Genomic DNA, 18,759 nt, shown 5'->3' with positions numbered 1-18,759 from the left:
GTAGTTTACAAGCAATTGTTTAGCTATTTAATTTTTTCTTATTGAAGCAGAATAAAGACAGTGACTTCTTTTTCAGAACTTAGAAATCCTGACATTCAAGCTCAGATAATATTCTCAACCCAGGTTCCTTAATAAATGAAATCCAATTGTTGCTGCACCTCACTTTGTGTAGCAAATGACTTCTTGAAGACTACAAATTAAAATTCTATAAATTGCACTTTATATGATGATTCCTTTTAATTATGTTTTGTGGAGTCATGTTTGAAAAAAGTGGTAACAGTACAAAATAAAAGTCATAGCTAAAGCAACAATGTTAATTAAACATTTTATAGAAATGGTTTTAAGGATGCTTATGGAAGTATTAAAATAAGTCACACAGGACTAACACTAAACCACATATGGTACTAGAAGCTGTTGTTTAAACTGGATTTACCCTGCAGTGAGTTATGCCCTGAATAATGCCCTGGTCTTTATGTTTAGCTCTTATCCTTCCTATATTCCAGGGAACTAATGCACTTTAAATTCTTAATCCTTGTCCTGTACACTCTGAAAAATCACTAATATCCCACTAAGGCTATTAGTCTGTTTCCTGAAAGTAACGACACATGCTACACTCCAGCAAGTGGACTTCCTTCAAACTTGAGCCTTCTTTATCAGTCAATATGTTCCAGTGGAGAATTATTGGCTTATAGTGTTAATCCTCAAAGAAATTTATGATCTCTACTACATGTGTATTGGTTGATTCAACTAGATTATACAAAGCAGAACTCTGTCTTCTTGTTAGAAAGTGAATTACATATAGAGGGAATAGTTGGCTTAGGTATGTAAAATTTCGCTCACTTGATATTAACTTCAAAACAAAATTGAATTCATTCGTTAAAATATATTCCTGAAATAACACTGCTGAATCTTGTGGTGAGTGGTGTTTAAGATTATAATGGATCCTCATTATACTTCTTTCTTGATAAAACAATGAATTTATAGTTAAATATATCACTCATGTCTTATTAGCGTAAGTTGCATTTGAGAGATGGAATTTGGCTCTCATTTATATTTTATGGACACCTTGTTCAGTCCTGAACATTTTCCTCAGAGCAGCCTTCATTTCCTTGTTCCTGAGGCTATATATTAGAGGATTGCATAGAGGTGTTATCACAGAATAAAACAAGGTAATGAATTTCTGAGTTTTCATTGGATGTCCTGATCCAGGACTAACATACATCACCAAAATGGAGCCATAAAACAAGGTGACAACTGCCAGATGAGAAGCACAAGTTGAGAAAGCCTTGCATTTGCCAGCCTCTGAGGGCATCCGGAGCACAGCCAGAATCACCAGAGCATAGGAGCAAAGGATAAAGAGAAGGGTTCCAATCATGAAAACAGCATTGAAAGTAGAGTAAGTGAGCTGAGTGATGATGTCTGCAGAACAGGACAGCATCATCAATGGGACAGGATCACACACAAAATGATTGATGATATTTGGACCACAATAGGGCAGCTGTGAAATGAGAACAACTGGGGTTAGGAAGAGGATGAACCCACATGACCATCCGAAGATGACAAGACCAGTGTATAGCTGCTTAGACATAATGTGTGGGTAATGTAGAGGACGGCAGATGGCAAGGTACCTGTCAAAGGCCATGATGCAAAGGAAGAAGCCTTCATCATACCCAAAACAGAAGAAGAAGTAGAACTGTGTAAAACAACTCACAAAGGAGATGGACTTGCTAGTGGACAGGAAGTTAGCCAACATGTTAGGGATGGTTGTAGTAACATAACATATTTCCAAGAGAGAGAAATTCCCCAAGAAGATGTACATGGGAGTGTGAAGACGCCAGTCCCAACACACAGCACAGATGATGGCTGCATTCCCCAACAGGGTCAAGATATAGGCTCCTGAGAAGAGCCCAAAGTAGAGGAACTGAATTTCTGGGCTTGAGGGAAAGCCCATGAGGATGAAGTGGCTGATAGAGCTGGTGGTTTCTCTGCTGGACACATTCATTAGTCGGGAAGGCATGGAGATGACATTGGTTATTGCATTTTAGTGGAGTATATTGGTTTTTCCTGAAAACACCAAATTTTAAAATCTTTTGTTTCATAAAGTAGTAAACACACTTTGCTTAAGCAGCAAAGCTGACTTTTATGACTGAGCCTCTGAACATATTTAACTTTCAAAAGTCACAATAATAGAAAAGAGGGAAACATGAATCAGAGACAAATTTTTACCTTTCTAAAGACACTAGACTAGACTAAACTTTTGTGATTCTGCTAAATTACCTTTCTAAAGACACTAGACTAGACTAAACTTTTGTGATTCTGCTAAATTACCTATATTAGTCTACTCTTTCATCTATTTACCGGCACTATTGATACTACATTTTTGTGCACGTGAACCTCTTTCAACAGTACTATGGATACCTGATTCTTTATGATTTATAACTGATATAATAAAAAAAAAATCAAGATATTTTAAAAGACTTTGTCTCAATGTAGTGCCATGACAGGACATAAATTAATCTTGATTTTCATTTTCAGTTCCTCCAGGTTACTCATGGTGTTTTAAATGATATTAAAAAATACCTCTATCATTCCAGGGTATATCGTCTTTCTGCTATTTCATGTATCTATACCACTGTTTAATATAAAAAATGCTTCTTTTCCTTTTTAGGCTACTGGATGCACTATACACTGTGAGAAAGAGTTCTACACCTTGGCCTCTAAATTGCTCTGGCTAGATATTTTGCTATACTTTCACGCACTAGATATGCCCATTTTGTCAGTTGACCTAAGGGAGAGCAGCTGGTCTGAGTGACTGTGGCTAAGTTCAGCGTGCCTGTACTAGGTAGCCCTAGTCACATTGGCTGCAAGGAAAATGGAAAGATAGGTTTTACATTTTCGTGAGGATTTCCGTATTCCTTTCTTCACAGCTCTTTCCACATGTTCCTTTTTCTCGCTTTTGGACAGATCTTCAGTATCTTTTTACATCTCACTAAGCCCCATCTAGGCCTTTCCTATTTGGGCAAATCTGAAATAAGGAACTTCCTGCCTCTCTCTCTCTTTGACTACTTCCATCCCAAGTAGTTGTTATTGAATCAAAACTCAATTTTCCTCCTCAGGAACCTACTATGAACTATTACATTAGGCAAAGTAACTAATTCAAAAATATTTCTTAAACTTCTTCATTGTGTCAAGTGGTCACTTAATTGTTGGAGAAACAGCTGTGGATATGAAAGATCTTGCATTCATGGAGCTTATAATCAAGAGGTTAACAGTAAAAGTCATATATTTTTGCTGAATTTTGATTTGTTTTTCACTCCTGAAAATATTTTTGCATTTTATAAGGAATATTTAGTAAATCGAGGAAGTGTTTTCAAGGTGGGAATCCAAGATCCTGAGTTAGGGAGGTCCCTTGACATATTTTTTATAGGAAGATAATATCAGGATTCCTAGGTCAGACCATGTAGATGGCTAACTCTTTTATTTGATGATTGAGATGTTATCTAAATTGGAAGGACTGCTATTTATTGTTTCTCATTGCCACTAGGATTGTATAAACAAGGATGTAGTAAATCAGGTCAGCAAAATCCTTTGCTCTATGGCTTATCCAAAACAGTTTGCTAATATTTTAAAGAAAAATTCATTCATTCACACAGGACTTTCGAGGATTCATGTCCCCTAATACCTTGTTTGAAACATATTTTTGCATTACAATGAACTGCCTTTTTGTCCTTTAGACATTTTTGTGTCCTATTTACTCAAGACCCTACTTTCAGCCATCTCAGTTAATTTATTTTACTTAGAGAATGATCATCAACAAAGGATTTGTTTCAAATCATTATTGACACATACCCTGCTTGTTTGAGAATATTACCTGGGGATAGTAATTGTCCAATGCCAGAGTTTAGAGCAAATCCTGTATGTGCAACAAAAATAACAACAAAAACTCATATATGCTGAAAAGTTTTGTTGCTTCAAAAAGAATTAATCCACAGTAAACCAGGGCTCATTAATCTAATGGAACTAAAAAGCAATATATGGGCTTGGGAAGGAAGATATCTCTGGAAAGAGGGATTTGCCATATTTCCTTTACTTACCAAGCAAAAAAAATAAATAATCAAAATAATCCTTCTCCAGCAATGTATCAGTTAATGTACATCTTCACTTGAAATTCTAGGCCTCTTTGTATATATATCTTACCTATCTTCTAGAGGGATATATAAATTAAGTACAAAATATCCTACAGAACTCAGGGAAACAAGAAGGAAATTCATACCTTCAGGGTTTATTTTTTGCCAGCATTTCGTTCTAATGAAATATTTTCAGTTTTCTCGAAGGTAAGAATAAAATGCTTCCTATTAAATTATTAATGCAAAAAATTGGAGCACCTGTAGCTCCCATGTTGCACGGTTTCCAGTCAGTCCTTCAATGAATGCTAAGAGGATGTTCTAATAGGGAGATGAAGTATTACTTCACCGAGCAAAAGGCATGTGAGAGGCTTCCAAGAAATTGCACGATCCAGTGTGTAATCGCTCATGGATTGCAAAGAGTGAACCTACAAGATATTTTTTTCTCCAGCTTCAGAGCACAAGTTTATGGTCAAAATGAAAGCCGGATGAAGGTATATATATATATGCCTATTTCCTTGCATCATGACCTTTTGAGATTTGGGTCTTTTTCTCTTGATGATTTGAAAATATTTGTTCAAAAGAGGAGATAATGTTTGAATATTCACTTACTTATAATCAAACATCAAGTCTTAGTATTCTCCAAAGAATAGTGAAGATGTAGAAGTTGATTTTATCTTTTCCTTCTTCTCTAGTACCTGTGTATTACTGAGGGTTCCTGGGATTGTCATAATAGGTACAATAGGAAGTTCTACCATTAGATTCCCTGTATCTATTTTGAAGAAGAAGAAATCATTCTTTGTCCATCAAATATCTGTACTTTCATAGGTTGTTACTAATATTTGAGTTGCATTTTATGTAGGGCAAAAAGAATTGGCAGCTCAAACTCATATAATCAGAAAGTAGAATTGTGATTGCCAGGGATAGAGGAATGAAGGAAATGGGGAGATGTTGGTCAAATGGTATAAACTCCCAGCTATAAGATGAATAAGTTCTAATGTACAGCACGGTGACTATAATTAACCATACTGTATTATATAATTGGAAGCTAACAAACTAGATCTTAAATGTTCCCATGACCAAAAAAAAAAAGGCAATTATACGAGGTGCTGGAGGTCTTAACTACCCTTATTGTGGTAATTGGTTCACAATACATATGTTTATCAAATCATCATATTATACATCTTAAACATACACAATGTTATATGTCAGTTAAATCTCAATAAAGCTGGAAAAAAAGAATTGGCAGTTCAAGAAATTTAATTGGTGTTCAGTTACTCCACAAATATTTATTGAATATCTAACCATGTTCCAATCACTATTTCAGATCCCAGGGATATTGTAGAAACCAACCCCAAATGTCCTGTCTTCACAGTACCTACATTCTATTGGAGGGAGAGGAAAATAAATAACATAAATAAGATAATTATATAGTATACTAGAAAATAATATAAAAAAAAAATCAGGGGCCTGCCCCGTGGCCGAGTGGTTAAGTTTGTGTGCTCCACTGCAGTGGCCCAGGGTTTCGCTGGTTCAGAACCTGGGTGCAGACATGGCACTGCCACGTTGAGGCGGCATCCCACGTACCACAGCTGGAAGGACCCACAACTAAAATATACAGCTATATACTGGGGGGACTTGGGGAGAAAAAGCAGAAAAAAAAAAAAGGAAGAGTGGCAACAGTTGTTAGCTCAGACGCCAATCTTTAAAAAATAAATAAATAAATAAATCAAGGAGTTAGGAGAGAATGTTAGAATGGGGGACTATGATTTTAAATAGAGTGGTAAGGAAAGCCTCACAGAGAAGGTAACATTTAAACAATGTCTTGAAGTGAGAGAACAAACTTTATGGATATCTGGAGGAATTGTGTTCCAGGCAAAAAGATTTGTCAATCATGGGAACCAGAGGGATAAGAAAGCATAACATGTTGGAAAAACAGCAAGGAGGCCAGTGTGGCTATAGCAGTGTAAGCAATAGAGAAAGTAGTAGGACATGATGGCAGAGAGAAAACAGATGAGGGCAGATCATTTAGGGCATGTAAGCTATTGTAAAAACTTTGGCTTTCACTCTAAGAAAGGGTCAGGGGAGGTGTTTAAGCAGAGAATAAAATGATCTGGCTTAAGGGTTTTGTTTTTTTTAAAGTTTGAAATATTGTACATAAAAGCATGCCTGTTGTAATTACACAGCTCACTGAGTTATTAATAATGCACACACCATTTAACTGTCACCTGACTAAAAGAAATAGGACACTACTTAGCGTCCCAGAAGCCTCACTGTGGTCTTTCCTATTACTACTTATCTCTCCAAAATAACCTCTATCTTTATTTCTAATACCCTCAATTTGCCTGATTTTGAAATCAAATCATGACAGTGTCTGTTTTGTGTTTGGAATTTTGCATTGATAATTAAATTTGTGAGATTTATCTGTGGTCTTTCATATTGCTGTGGTTCATCTGTTTTCACTATTGTATAATATTCCTCTGAGTGAATATGCACAAGTCTTCACTCTATTGTAGGGACATTTGGGTTGTTTCCAGTTTGGGGCTCCAGTGCTGCAATGAATAGTATTCTGCATGTCTCTTGGTGTATGCTTGCAAGAATATATGTTGTATATACAAGAAATTTCTGGATCCTAGAGAATGCATATTTTGAATTTTAACAAACAGCATCAAAGAGTATTCCAAAATGGTTACCCAAATGTACCTTCTCATGAGTAGTATATGATAATCCTCATCATTCTGTATTTTGTGCCAGTCTTTGATTATGTCAGTTTTTTAAAAAATCATTTAGGAAAACACATACTGTGTTATAATTGGATTATATTCTTTTTTCAAAATGATTTTTTAAGCGTCTTGCACATTTTTCTATTAGGAATTTTGTTATTACTTTAAATATTTAAAAAACATTCTGAAAACATGCCTTTTATTAGTTATCTGTATTCCAAATTTTTCTCCCATTTATGTGACTTATTTTTCCAGTCTCATAATTTTTTTAATGAATAGGAGTTCTTAATTTTAATGTGTTTAATTTATCAATCAAGTTCCTGTACAGTTAATTCTTTTTTGTTTATTTCAAAGGCATGAAAACATTCTACTTTATTTTTTACTAGCTTTATTATGTTACCTTTCACATTTAAGATCTGCAATAATCCTGGGCTTAATTTCTGTGTATGGTTTGAAATAGAGGTCAAAGTTCATTTTTCCACATGAAAATCCATTTGACTTAGACTTTTTTTTCTTTTTGGTAAAAGAACCTTCATTCCACCCCTGCTTTGTAGTCCTAATTTTATCATAAACTAAGTGTCTATATATGATGGTTTGGTTTCTGGATTATCTGTTTAATTCCATCTGTCTTTTTGTACCTATTTCACTGGTAGCACATTCTCTTAATTATCATAGCTTTATAATGTCTGATATCTCATAAGGTGAGTCCTCCTAATTTATTTCTCCTTAAACTTTTTTGGTAGTCTTAGCTCATTGTATTTTCACATAAATTTAGAATCCACTTTTCAATTTGCACAAAAATTATTGCTGGAATTTTGCTTGAGATTGCTTTGAGTGGGGAGAATTATTGTCATCTACACAGTAGTTACTTTTATAATCCATGGATGTAGCATATTCTCACCATTAATTTGTCTTCTTGAATTTCTCTCAATAGGCTTTTACAGTTTTCTGTATAGAAGACTTGCCAAATCTATATATTTTTTTCCACTGAGCCCCTTCTCCATTGTTTTCCAATGTTATAATAGAGGGACAAAGGCTGCGGGTTGTAACACGGAAATCTGTAGCCAATTTCAGAGACATTTGTAGAGTGTGTGAACAAGCTTGTTGACCTCATTCTGAACTTGACCAGTTGGAAGTCAGTTTCTCACCACCTCCTCCTTTACTCTAGTTAATAGATGAAACAGTAAAATGAGAGCAGTGGGCAGGTCTAAGCTTCTTCCAAGGCTCCTCTCCATATCCGAAGTCCTCAGAGTTTCTGGGTCCTTTAATCCCTCTTCTGGTTCCTCACTGTCTGACTGAAGTCCCCTCATTCCACTTAAAAAATTTTTTTTCCAGTTTTATTGAGAAATAATTGCCATATATCACTATGTAAGTTTAAGGTGTACAGCATGATGGTTTCATTTACATATATTGTGAAATGATTACCACAATAGGTTTAACATCTATCATCTCACATTGATACAGTAACAAGAAAAGAAAAAATATTTCTCCTTGTGATGAGAACTCTTAGGGATCCACTCTCTTAACAACTTTCCTATGTATCACACAGCCATGTTAGCTATGGACATCATGTTGTGCATTACACCCCTAGTACTTATTATTCTTATAACTGGAAGTTTGTGCCTTTTGACCATCTTCCTCCAGTTGCTTCCCATGGCTTTGGTAACCACAAATCTGATTTCTTTTACTACGAGGTTTTTGTTTTGTTTATTTTTTTTAGATCCCACATGTAAGTGAGATCATACAGAATTTGTGTTTCTCTGTCTGACAGATTTCACTTAGCATAATGTCTTCAAGTTCCATCCATGTTGTCACAAATACCTGGATCCGTTGTGCCTAAGATCTTAAAGGCAATCTCAGTCACATTGTGTTATGGGATGAAATTCAAGTGGGAAATCAGGAAAGATTCCTGGATATATAGATAGAGAGGCCTGGAAGGATATGGGGAAAGCTAAAGACACAACAATTGAAGGAATTAAGCTTGTTCAAATACACAAATCAGGTCGCTTTCCCACACACAGCGCTGATAGTTAGAACACTGAGAAGGAGACTGTCTCAGGGAGACCACTTCAAAGGCCTGAGACCCACCAGCCTAAATGTCTCCCAAAATACCTCTTTTAGTGCACTCTCATCCGCAAAATAACATCATTAACACTGTTTGCACATATATAAAGGATTTTAATCATATTAAGTTGCATACTACTATAGGATGTTTTCTCCTTGAATGTGACTAGGCATTTACACTGTCAGAAAATTATATACAATTTAAATGACTATTTTAGAAAACAAAACTAAGAAAAATTGGCAAATATGAAAAGTGCAGAGAAATTATTAATGTCACTACTGGTACATCTAAATCAAATTGTTATTAATACCTTGTTTCATTTTCCCTATTCCTAATGTATTTATAATCATAGTATAACAATTTTGAATCTCATTTTTCTCACTCTCATAGCACATCTTAAGTCTTTACCCATACTTTTGGACTATCTCTATAAGTATTTATTTTAATACTGCTAAAACATTCTATCATGTACACATACTACAGTGGTCTTAACAATTTATTTATTGGTGGATGTATGGTTTATTTACAATTTCAGATTATTCTCCAGGGCTGATGTTCTATGAGGAAGCTTGAAGAGTTGAGATCCATAGGAGGAAATGTAGATGGTATAAAGGAGAACTGATTTGAAGAAAGAGCACAAAACCAAGAAGGAGGAACTCCTGTCCCACTTAATAATCTACTTATGTGATGAGTTTATACCACCTGTGCTATTGGAAGGACACTGACGAGGTCCCCAGAACAACACATGCTGCACCAACACACAACCTTGTGTCTTAAATGAGCTCAGGGAAACAAGCAACTTTCCAAAACATTTATAGGAAATACAAGATATAACAAGTGCGTTTGTGTATGTGTGTATTTTATGTGTGTTATTTTGTCCTTGAGGGATTAGGTATGTGTTCAGTATATTGATTCTGAACTTAGTTTTGGGGATAGGATGTATCACCCAAATTATTTCCAGATTTTCTGATGAAGGTTTTTCAGTGGCTGCTTCAGTCAGCAGCATGTGGACTCCAGACCAAAGTCCCACTATGTTGACTCAGCTTCAGTTCCTGAAGCAAGACTCCTCATTTCACTCTGAGGGAAGAATTAGAAATAAAGAATAAGCCTTCTTTAAACTGTCAAGTTGAGATTTTTGAGTTAACTTTTTTTCCCTCATTTTTTTTTTTTTTTGAGGAAGATTAGCCCTGAGCTAACTACTGCCAGTCCTCCTCTTTTTGCTGAGGAAGGCTGGCACTGAGCTAACATCGTGACCATCTTCCTCTACTTTATATGTGGGATGCCTACCACAGCATGGCGTGCCAAGTGGTGCCATGTCCCCACCCAGGATCCGAATTGGCAAACCCCGGGGAGCTGAGAAGTGGAATGTGCGAACTTAACCACTGCGCCACTGGGCCGGCCCCTTAGTTAACATTTTTTAATTTGGTAAGAAAAATTAAGCTTATCATAGTAAATTTGTAAAACACATCAAGAAGCAGAACAAAATCACCGATAATTTTTTGAAAAGATTACAAATATGAAATGTATTTTGTTTCCTTCCTATATTTTCTTGATTACAAAATAAGTTTGGAAATAATCATGTAAGTCTTTTCTATCTTGGAAAAAGAGAAATTAAACTTAGCATTATATTATTAACATTTTCCCAACTCATCAAACATATTTCAAAACACGATTTTTAATATCTGTGTGATAGTCTATAATTTGTATGCACAATAATTCACTTAATAAATATCCAGTTATGGAACATTTAAATGGGTATGATTATCCTTATTTTATTTTCATTAAATTATCAATTTGTTTGGAATGAAATGATAAATTTACATTTACTTATTATATCCAGAAACATGGTAGATATCTCCACTTATTTAATTAATTAATTAATTAATTAATTAACTTTTACTGTTTCAAGGTAAGTATTTGCAGTTTTCTTCATATACACTTCACTAGTTTTTGGTGATTTTATTTAGAGGTCTACAACACTTTGTTGTTGTTATAAATAGCATTTCCCTTCCATTATATTTTCTTTCTGATTATCTTTTGTAAATTCACTTTGCATCTGGCCACCATTTTAATATTTGTTATTGATTTTAATCACTTTTTGAAATTACTTTTATTAAAATTCACATCAAATATCTACTAGTCTTGAGTAAAGAAAAATAGGCAGAAACATAAGTATTGGAGTGAGAGTAAATTTCTGACTTTCAGTTCAGGAGATAATTGATGAGTATTGATGTGCTATGTTTTAATCCCTACCATCTTCTCCCTATTTCTTTCAAGACAGTTGGAATGTTAAACACTTGCCTTCCCCTTTCATTCAATACTTCTATTGAAAGAATGTGGGAAGGCTGTACTGGTTGACTTCTTCCCTCCTCTGCCAAAGGATATCGTATAAGGCTCTACAGGTCGTTCCTGGAATAAGGGAGCCTGTCCAACAGAGGGAGTGGTGACTGTCACCCAGCTTGTGCCTGGGAGCAGAAATGTGCACCGTGACGTGTGTGTGGGGCCCACCTGAGGAAGAGGTGCATGAAAGCACTTCTGATCAAGACTTGCAGCTGAGGGGCTGCTTTGTGATCTTGTGATCTACACAAGGGGCTTCATGGACTAGCCTCAGCCCTACACCCAAACTTTAAACTAATTCCTGCTGTCACCCATATAGAGCCTGACTTTCATTTCCCATGCATAGCTAAAATGAAGACAAGTGAATCTAGCTTTTTGCGCTCCTGTGGAACTGGGCATAATTTCACTAGTAGATGAGATTGTGCCCTCTTGGAGTAAGATACATTTATGAAGATATAGCATGCTAATTCCAGGCCACTTTGGAAATTAACTGGAAAGTAATACACCTCATTTAGACCCTGGCCATACTATCTTATTTCTATCTCAGACTCACACACACTACCCTCACTGCATGGTTAGTGTTCATTCTAATTGATACAGGGATAAAAGCACTTTAAAAATCATAAAGCACTTAAAATATGAATTATTATTTTGTCATTAAGTTTTTTCTAGGTAATCTTGTTTCCATGTCTCACCTCTGTTCTGTTTCAGTACCTTTATTTTTTTCTTTGAGTGCTCCTGAGTAGTACTAAGATAAAGGAGGAATCTAACAAATTGTAAGAACCTAAAACAACTTGAAAAATAACCAGCTGGAGAAAAGTGTTTTCACAAGGTCTTGTTCAAGAATTTGGTTTCCTGAGAAGAAAATTTTTGACAAGCCCACTTGAGGAAGAATCTCAAACCACAAAGGGCCTACATATGGACAAAATTATTCTGAATAAGAAAGTGAAAGATGTTCTGGTCACTCTTGTGGGTGGTGGGAAGAAGGTGAGTAAGAAAGAGAAAGAGGCAGCACCAGCTATAATATGAGAGGTTGAGTGGGTGGTCCAGCACGGTGGCCCTTCCTCTGATTCTCCCTAACTCCAGCCTATAGTCAGGTTAATAAATCTACACTAAGCTGGAATGAGTTTGGTTTTGGATAAAATATTGAAGGAGATGAGTCTCACATCCAGTTTGATGTGATCAAAAGAAGACAGCAGGTGGATTCAGGAGTGGGAGGAAAGAAGCATGCAGGAACCTGTTTGTATGGTGTGTGTGTGTGTGTGTGTGTGTGTGTGTGTGTAGGGAGATAGTGGTGGGGACTCTAGACATCTAATCACTATGAAATTGGGAGTCAGAGAAAAATTTACCTAAATCTGCAAAAGATAGAAACTGACAGTTGACATCTGAGTTATATATGTCTTTTTCTTCAAAAATGCCCGAGAATGTCCAGCATTTTCCTGTTTCCATGCACTACACACAGGAATATTAATATAATAAAGCCTAGTACAAATGATTTATGCAAATTCTGGTAAGATTTTACTTGCTATTTGCTTCATTGAAAGGCAACCTTAAAAATATTCCAGGGGAGGGGGCTGGCCCCGTGGCCGAGTGGTTACGTTCGCGCGCTCCGCTGCAGGTGGCCCAGTGTTTCGTCGGTTCGAATCCTGGGCGCGGACATGGCACTGCTCGTCAGACCACGCTGAGGCAGCGTCCCACATGCCACAACTAGAGGAACCCACAACGAAGAATACACAACTATGTACCGGGGGGCTTTGGGGAGAAAAAGGAAAAAATAAAATCTTTGAAAAATATTCCAGGGGATATAGGGAACGTATTTGTCTCTCAAATTTACTTAAGACCATTAACCTTCTATAATTTTATATCACAACATGTCCTACACACCTATGGATTCTAGCTCTTGAGAGGCTGTCTTTGAGTCAATGTTATAATCCTAAACACCTTTCTCAGGGCCTCCTTCATCTCCTTATTCCGAAGGCTGTAGATCAAGGGATTGAAAAGTAGAGTCATCACAGAATAAAATAAAGTTACAATTTTCTTAGTTCCTGCTGGATTGCCTGCTCTTGGGCTCACATACATCACTGTGATGGAGCCATAGAACAGGGACACCACCGCGTGACAGAAGCCACCTGTGGAGGAGGCGTTATGCTGGCCTTCTGGTGAGGGGACTCTCAACACAGCTCTGACAACCAGAGTGCAGGAGTTGGTAATGAAGAGGAAAGTGGAGAAAATTATGATTTAAGTTAAAGATGGCACAGACGATCTCAGTGGCAGGAACTGGCACACAGGACAACCTCATAAGGAAGCAACTGTATTGGGGCCACAAAAAGGAAACTGGGAGATGAGATGCCCTGGGAGGAGAAGACAGGAGAATCCATACACCCATCAGCAGACTCCCATTCTGATGCAGCATTGAACTGTCATGACAGTGGGGTAGTGCAGGGGCCTGCAGATAGCAAGGTACCTGTCAAAGGCCATGGCAGACAAGAAGAAGGTCTCACTGGTGCCCATGGAGAAGAAGAAGTAAAACTGGATGAAGCAGCCAGAGGAGAAGGTGTTGTTCTCAGAGAGAAAATTGGCTACCATATTGGGGACAGGAGAAGTGGCATGCCAAATCTCTAGGAAGGAAAAATTGGCCAGCAGAATGTACATGGGGTGTGGAGATGGTGGTCCCACCACACTTTACAGCTAATGCACGGGTTTCCAATTAGTGTCAGGACATAGATCACAGAGAAGTGTGAGAAGAGGAGGATCTGAGTCTCCCAGGTACAAGGGAATCCGAGAAGAATCAGTCACAGGGTCACGGTGATTACTTGCTCTTGGGTTTTTCATTTTTTTCTCCTAAAACTGTAATAACAAGACATTACCATATTAAAGAAGTTTTTTCACTAAGATATTCTCTGAATTTCTTTACAATTCAATTAGCAGCATAGTTTTAGATTACTTAAAGATTATCGGCATTATCACTGAATGGCACCACAATTTACTCAGTTGCTCAGGCCACAAACTTTGGCCATAACTTACCAGCTCTCTCAATACTCTATATCCAAACTGTAAAGAAATTCTCTAGGCCTCACGTTCCAAATATTCAGCATCTGAACAATTTTTAGGATTCATATCAGCTTTTACTCTGGTCCATGCTACCATGAAACTCTCATTTAAACTGCTACAAATGTCTCCTAAGTTGCCTGTTTGTTTTTTATATGCTTAGAGGCTATTACCCACACGGGACTAGACTGGTAGTTTTTTAAAAATCTGATTATGTCAACTACTTGCTCTCAGTCTTTTAAACTCATTTAAAAAAAAAAGCAAATTCTTTACCACAACCTATATGGCCAGTGACGTCTTCCTCCATGCCATGGTTTCCTACATTTCTTCCCTCTACTAACCCCACTCCAGGCATGCTGATACGGTGACTCCCCTCCTTACCTGCAATTTTGCTTTTTGTGGTTTCAGTTACCCACGGTCAATTGCAATGCAAAAATATTAAATGAAAATTTCCATAAATAAACAGTTCCTAAGTTTTAAATTGTGTGCCATTCTGAGTAGCTTGATAAAATCTCATGCCTTCCCACTCCACCTGCCCAGGACATGAATCATCCCTTTGTCCAGCAAATCCACACTGTATACGTACCTGCCCGTTAGTCACTTAGTAGCTGTCCTGTTTATCATATTGACTGCTGCAGTATTGCCATACTTGTGTTCAAGCAACCCTTATTTTACTTAACAATGGCCCTAAAGCACAGGAGGTGTGATACTGGCAATTCGCATACGACAAAGAGAAGCAGTAAAGTGCTTCCTTTAAGTGAAAAGATGAAAATCTTCAACTTAACAAGGAAAGAAAAAAAAATCCAAAAATCAAAATTTTTTTGGTTTCCCAGTGCGCATAAAGGTTATATTTACACTGCACTGTAGCCTAGTAAGTGTGTCATAGCAGTATATCTTTTTAAAAAAAGCCAATGTACATACCTTAATTAAAAAATACTTTATTCCTAAAAATGGTAACCATCATAGGAGCCTTCTGTGAGTGGTAATCTTTTCCCTGGCAGAGGGTTTTGCCTCTATGTTGATCGCTACTGACTGATCAGTGTGGTGGTTGCTGAAGGTTGCGGTGGCTGGGCAATTTCTTAAAATAAGACAACAATGACGTTTGCTGAATCTATTGACGCTGTCTTTTATGAACGATGTCTCTGCAGCATATGATGCTGTTTGATAGCACTTTTTACTTACAGTGGAATTTCTTTCAAAATTGGAGTCAATCCTCTCAATCCCTGCTGCTGCTTTATCAACTAATTTGTGCAATATTCTGTATCCTTTATTGTCATTTTAACAACCTTCAAGGCATCTTTACCAGGAGTAGATTCCATCTCAAGAAACACTTTCTTTGCTCTTCCATAAGAAGCAACTCCTCATCCATTGGTTTTATCATGAGGTGGCAGCCATTCAGTCACATGTTCAGGTCCCTCTAATTCTAGTCCTCTTGCTATTTTTACCACTTCCTCCACTGAAATCTAGAATTCATCAAAGTCGTCCATGTGGGTTGGAAACAACTTCTTCCAAACTCCTGTTAATCTTGATATTTTGACCCCTTCCTATGAATCACTAATGTTCTTAATGGCATCTAGAATGGTGAATGCTTTCCAGAAGTTTTCAATTTTCTTTGTCCAGACTCATCAGAGGTATCACTACCTATGGCAGCTGTAGCCTTATGAAACATATTTCTTAAGTATTTAGGCTTGAAAGTTGAAATTACTTAGTGATCCATGGGCTGCAGAATGAATGTTGTGTTAGCAGTCATGAAAACAATATTAATCTCATTACTCATCTCCATCAGAGAGAGATCTTGAGTGACCAGGTACATTGTCAATGAGCAGTAATATTTTGAAACGAATCTTTTTCTGAGCAGTAAGTCTCAATAGCAGACTTAAAATATCTAGTAAACTATGTTGTAAAAAGATGTGCTGTCATACAAACTTTGCTGTTTCATTTATAGAGCACAGGCAGAGTAGATTAGCATAATTGTTAAGGGCTCTAGGATTTTCAAAGTGGTAAACGAGCACTAGCTTCAACTTCAATTCACCAGCTGCATTAGGCCCTAACAAGAGAGTCAGCCTGTCCTTTGAAGCTTTGAAGCCAGGCATTGACTTCTCCTCTCTAGCTATGAAAGTCCTAGATAGCATCTTCTTCCAATATAGGCTTGCCTGTATAACCAGAAGCATTTTTATATATTTTATGGTAATGCAGCTGTGTCTCCTACAAAAGAGATGACATTGGATTTAGGAATAAAAATGTAAGAGCAAAGGGTTCAATGAAGCTACGGGATGTAAAGACAGAGATTAGTTATCTCAAAAATTTACAAAATACTTCTAAGGCTTCCACCATCTGTTCCCTCCTCTCCTCAATTCAACACATATACCAGCCCCAACTATTCTGCGGTAATGTTGGGACTTTTGGTTCAGTAACAACTGTAGGGGAGGAAGACATTTCCTCTTCCCAAATGTGGGTTCATCTGGCCGGAGAACGAATTAACAACAACAAAAAAAACTCACCACTCTTGCTTCCATTGGAGCCTGCAGGCAGAGATCCGGGAGACTGACATGGTAAGAACTCTTACCGCTTGCCGGCTCTCGGCAGGAGTCCGGGATCTCTCAGCCGCAGCAGTCCAGGAGCACGCAATGTCCAGCCAGGGAAATTTCATCCTGCCGACTGCGCCAAAACTGTAGGGGAGGAAGACATTTCCTCTTCCCAAATGTGGGTTCGTCTGGCCGGAGAACGAATTAAATTCACATGAGACAGAATAGCAAGAGAAAATTAAACAAAGCTTTATGAGGAACCATGGCCCGGGGCCTTTCTTCCCGAGGGAAGAAAGGGCACCAAAGAAGTCGGGTGCACAGAGTGGTTATATACCCCCAAACAGGGTGTTGCACATGTGATTGAAATGTCCCTCCCACAATAGTCACGAGATTGCCCTGTCGGCACAGTGCTTGATGGACACAGTAGGTAGTGGTCTGCTATCTCGGTGGTGGGCGTAGCAGGAGGCAAGTTGATTGTCTGGAGCTGGGCGGTCACAGGTGAGCGCAGCAATCAGTTCCTAGCCTAAGGAAAGATGCTTAATCCTTAAAGAAATGCCAATGTTGGGAGGGAGAGGGAAGTCAGTTATAGGAGGTTACCAGACAAGCACAATAAAATGCAGATTTAAGTCCTTGCCTTTGGTATTGATTAAGAGTTTCTAGAAAGAAGGTCATCTCCTTTCTTCTTCCTGGTACAGAGAGGGAGGCACCTTTTACAGACAGAGATTTACCTTACAAATGTAAATGTGTCCTAACAAAGGGCAAGTTCCATTCCTCAGAGCCTCCATTCCCTGTCCCAGTTTATCAAAAGCAATCAGCCTCAAATAATCCTGATGCCAAAGAGACATATCTTGGGGTGGCCAATTCCAGGTCCCTACACAACTGTTCCATTGACTGTAAACTATTGCCCCACTTGTTCTGTGAATTTGTCCTTTCAATCTCAGTTCAGCCAGAGAAAAGTAAATTAAACTTTTAAATCAACATTATGACTACCACAGCTAAAAATGTGACTTTAGAATTTATAAATGGGCGTAGTGATCTAATCCTGTTTTATTTTATGAAGATCAGATATAGAGACCTTCATAAGTTTTGGGTCTCATAATTGAAGAGGTACATGGGCAAACTGCAGTGAATTTGCAGGATGCAACTTAGAAGGGCTTAAAAGTATGAAAAATGAGTAACAGTGGATGGAGCTGAGATATTTAAATTGGAGAACGAAAGACTCTATGGGAACAAAGGAAGGGTAATCACTTAACAGAGAAATTCAGTTTGCCCTATTTAACCCCCAAAGCACAGAGTTAAAAATAATAGTCAAAAGTTACAGGGAGACATATTGTAATTCAACATGGAGAATAACTTTCTTCCAGAGAAACCTCTCCAGTGATGGGATAAGCTGCTTCAGAAGATTGCTTTCTGTCAAGGATTTTGTCCAATACAGGCTGAGAAAGTGGTAGAGGGGATTTAAGCATCAGAAGTTAATTTCTTTCAGTCCTGAAATTCCATGATATGCATCTCAGATGTATCAAGAAAAGAAGAAAACCTCTCCAGGTAACTTCAATGATATAAAAAACTGTAATGGAAAAAAAGTTAATGAGAATTTGAGGATTTCATTAACACTGATAAAAATGAATAGTATTTTCCAAGGATCGTTAGTTGACAATAGATGAAGGGAAAATAAAAAGAGAATTCTAGACTGTGCCTTGCTCAGCAAAGTCCCAAAGTTATGCCAATGGACTACAAATAGTCCAACTCTATTAATTGAAGAAATTGGTATTTTTTTTCTGAAAAATGTGTGTAGAAATCTCTCAATCTCTGAGCTAACATATGAGTAGATCCTTAGTTTGGTCAAAGATGATTCTTCAAGGTTTGTTTAGAGGGTTCAGAGGATTTTGGGGCTAAACAAGGGAAAATATGACCATGAGGTGGGAATGGCACACACA

General features: G+C 37.4%; 1 protein-coding gene and 1 pseudogene across 1 annotated transcript; both read right to left on the bottom strand.

Moving 5' to 3' along the window:
* Positions 1–1,048: 1,048 nt before the first annotated feature.
* Positions 1,049–2,017, bottom strand: LOC103562233 (olfactory receptor 11G2-like). The gene has a single exon (XM_008537220.2). The coding sequence runs from the start codon at positions 2,015–2,017 to the stop codon at positions 1,049–1,051; it is 969 nt and encodes a 322-aa protein (XP_008535442.2).
* Positions 2,018–13,010: 10,993 nt separating this feature from the next.
* Positions 13,011–16,947, bottom strand: LOC103562232 (olfactory receptor 11H6-like; annotated as a pseudogene).
* Between the last annotated feature and the right edge of the window lie 1,812 nt (positions 16,948–18,759).

Source organism: Equus przewalskii, chromosome 1, assembly GCF_037783145.1.
Source record: "Equus przewalskii isolate Varuska chromosome 1, EquPr2, whole genome shotgun sequence".
NCBI lineage: Eukaryota > Metazoa > Chordata > Mammalia > Perissodactyla > Equidae > Equus > Equus przewalskii.
Note: the sequence above shows the minus strand (reverse complement) of the source record. Positions and strands in the feature narration are given on the sequence as shown.

Bases quoted from the DNA above. Each gene is read 5' to 3' on its own strand.
- LOC103562233 (XM_008537220.2), bottom strand. From the start codon at position 2,017: ATGCCTTCCCGACTAATGAATGTGTCCAGCAGAGAAACCACCAGCTCT.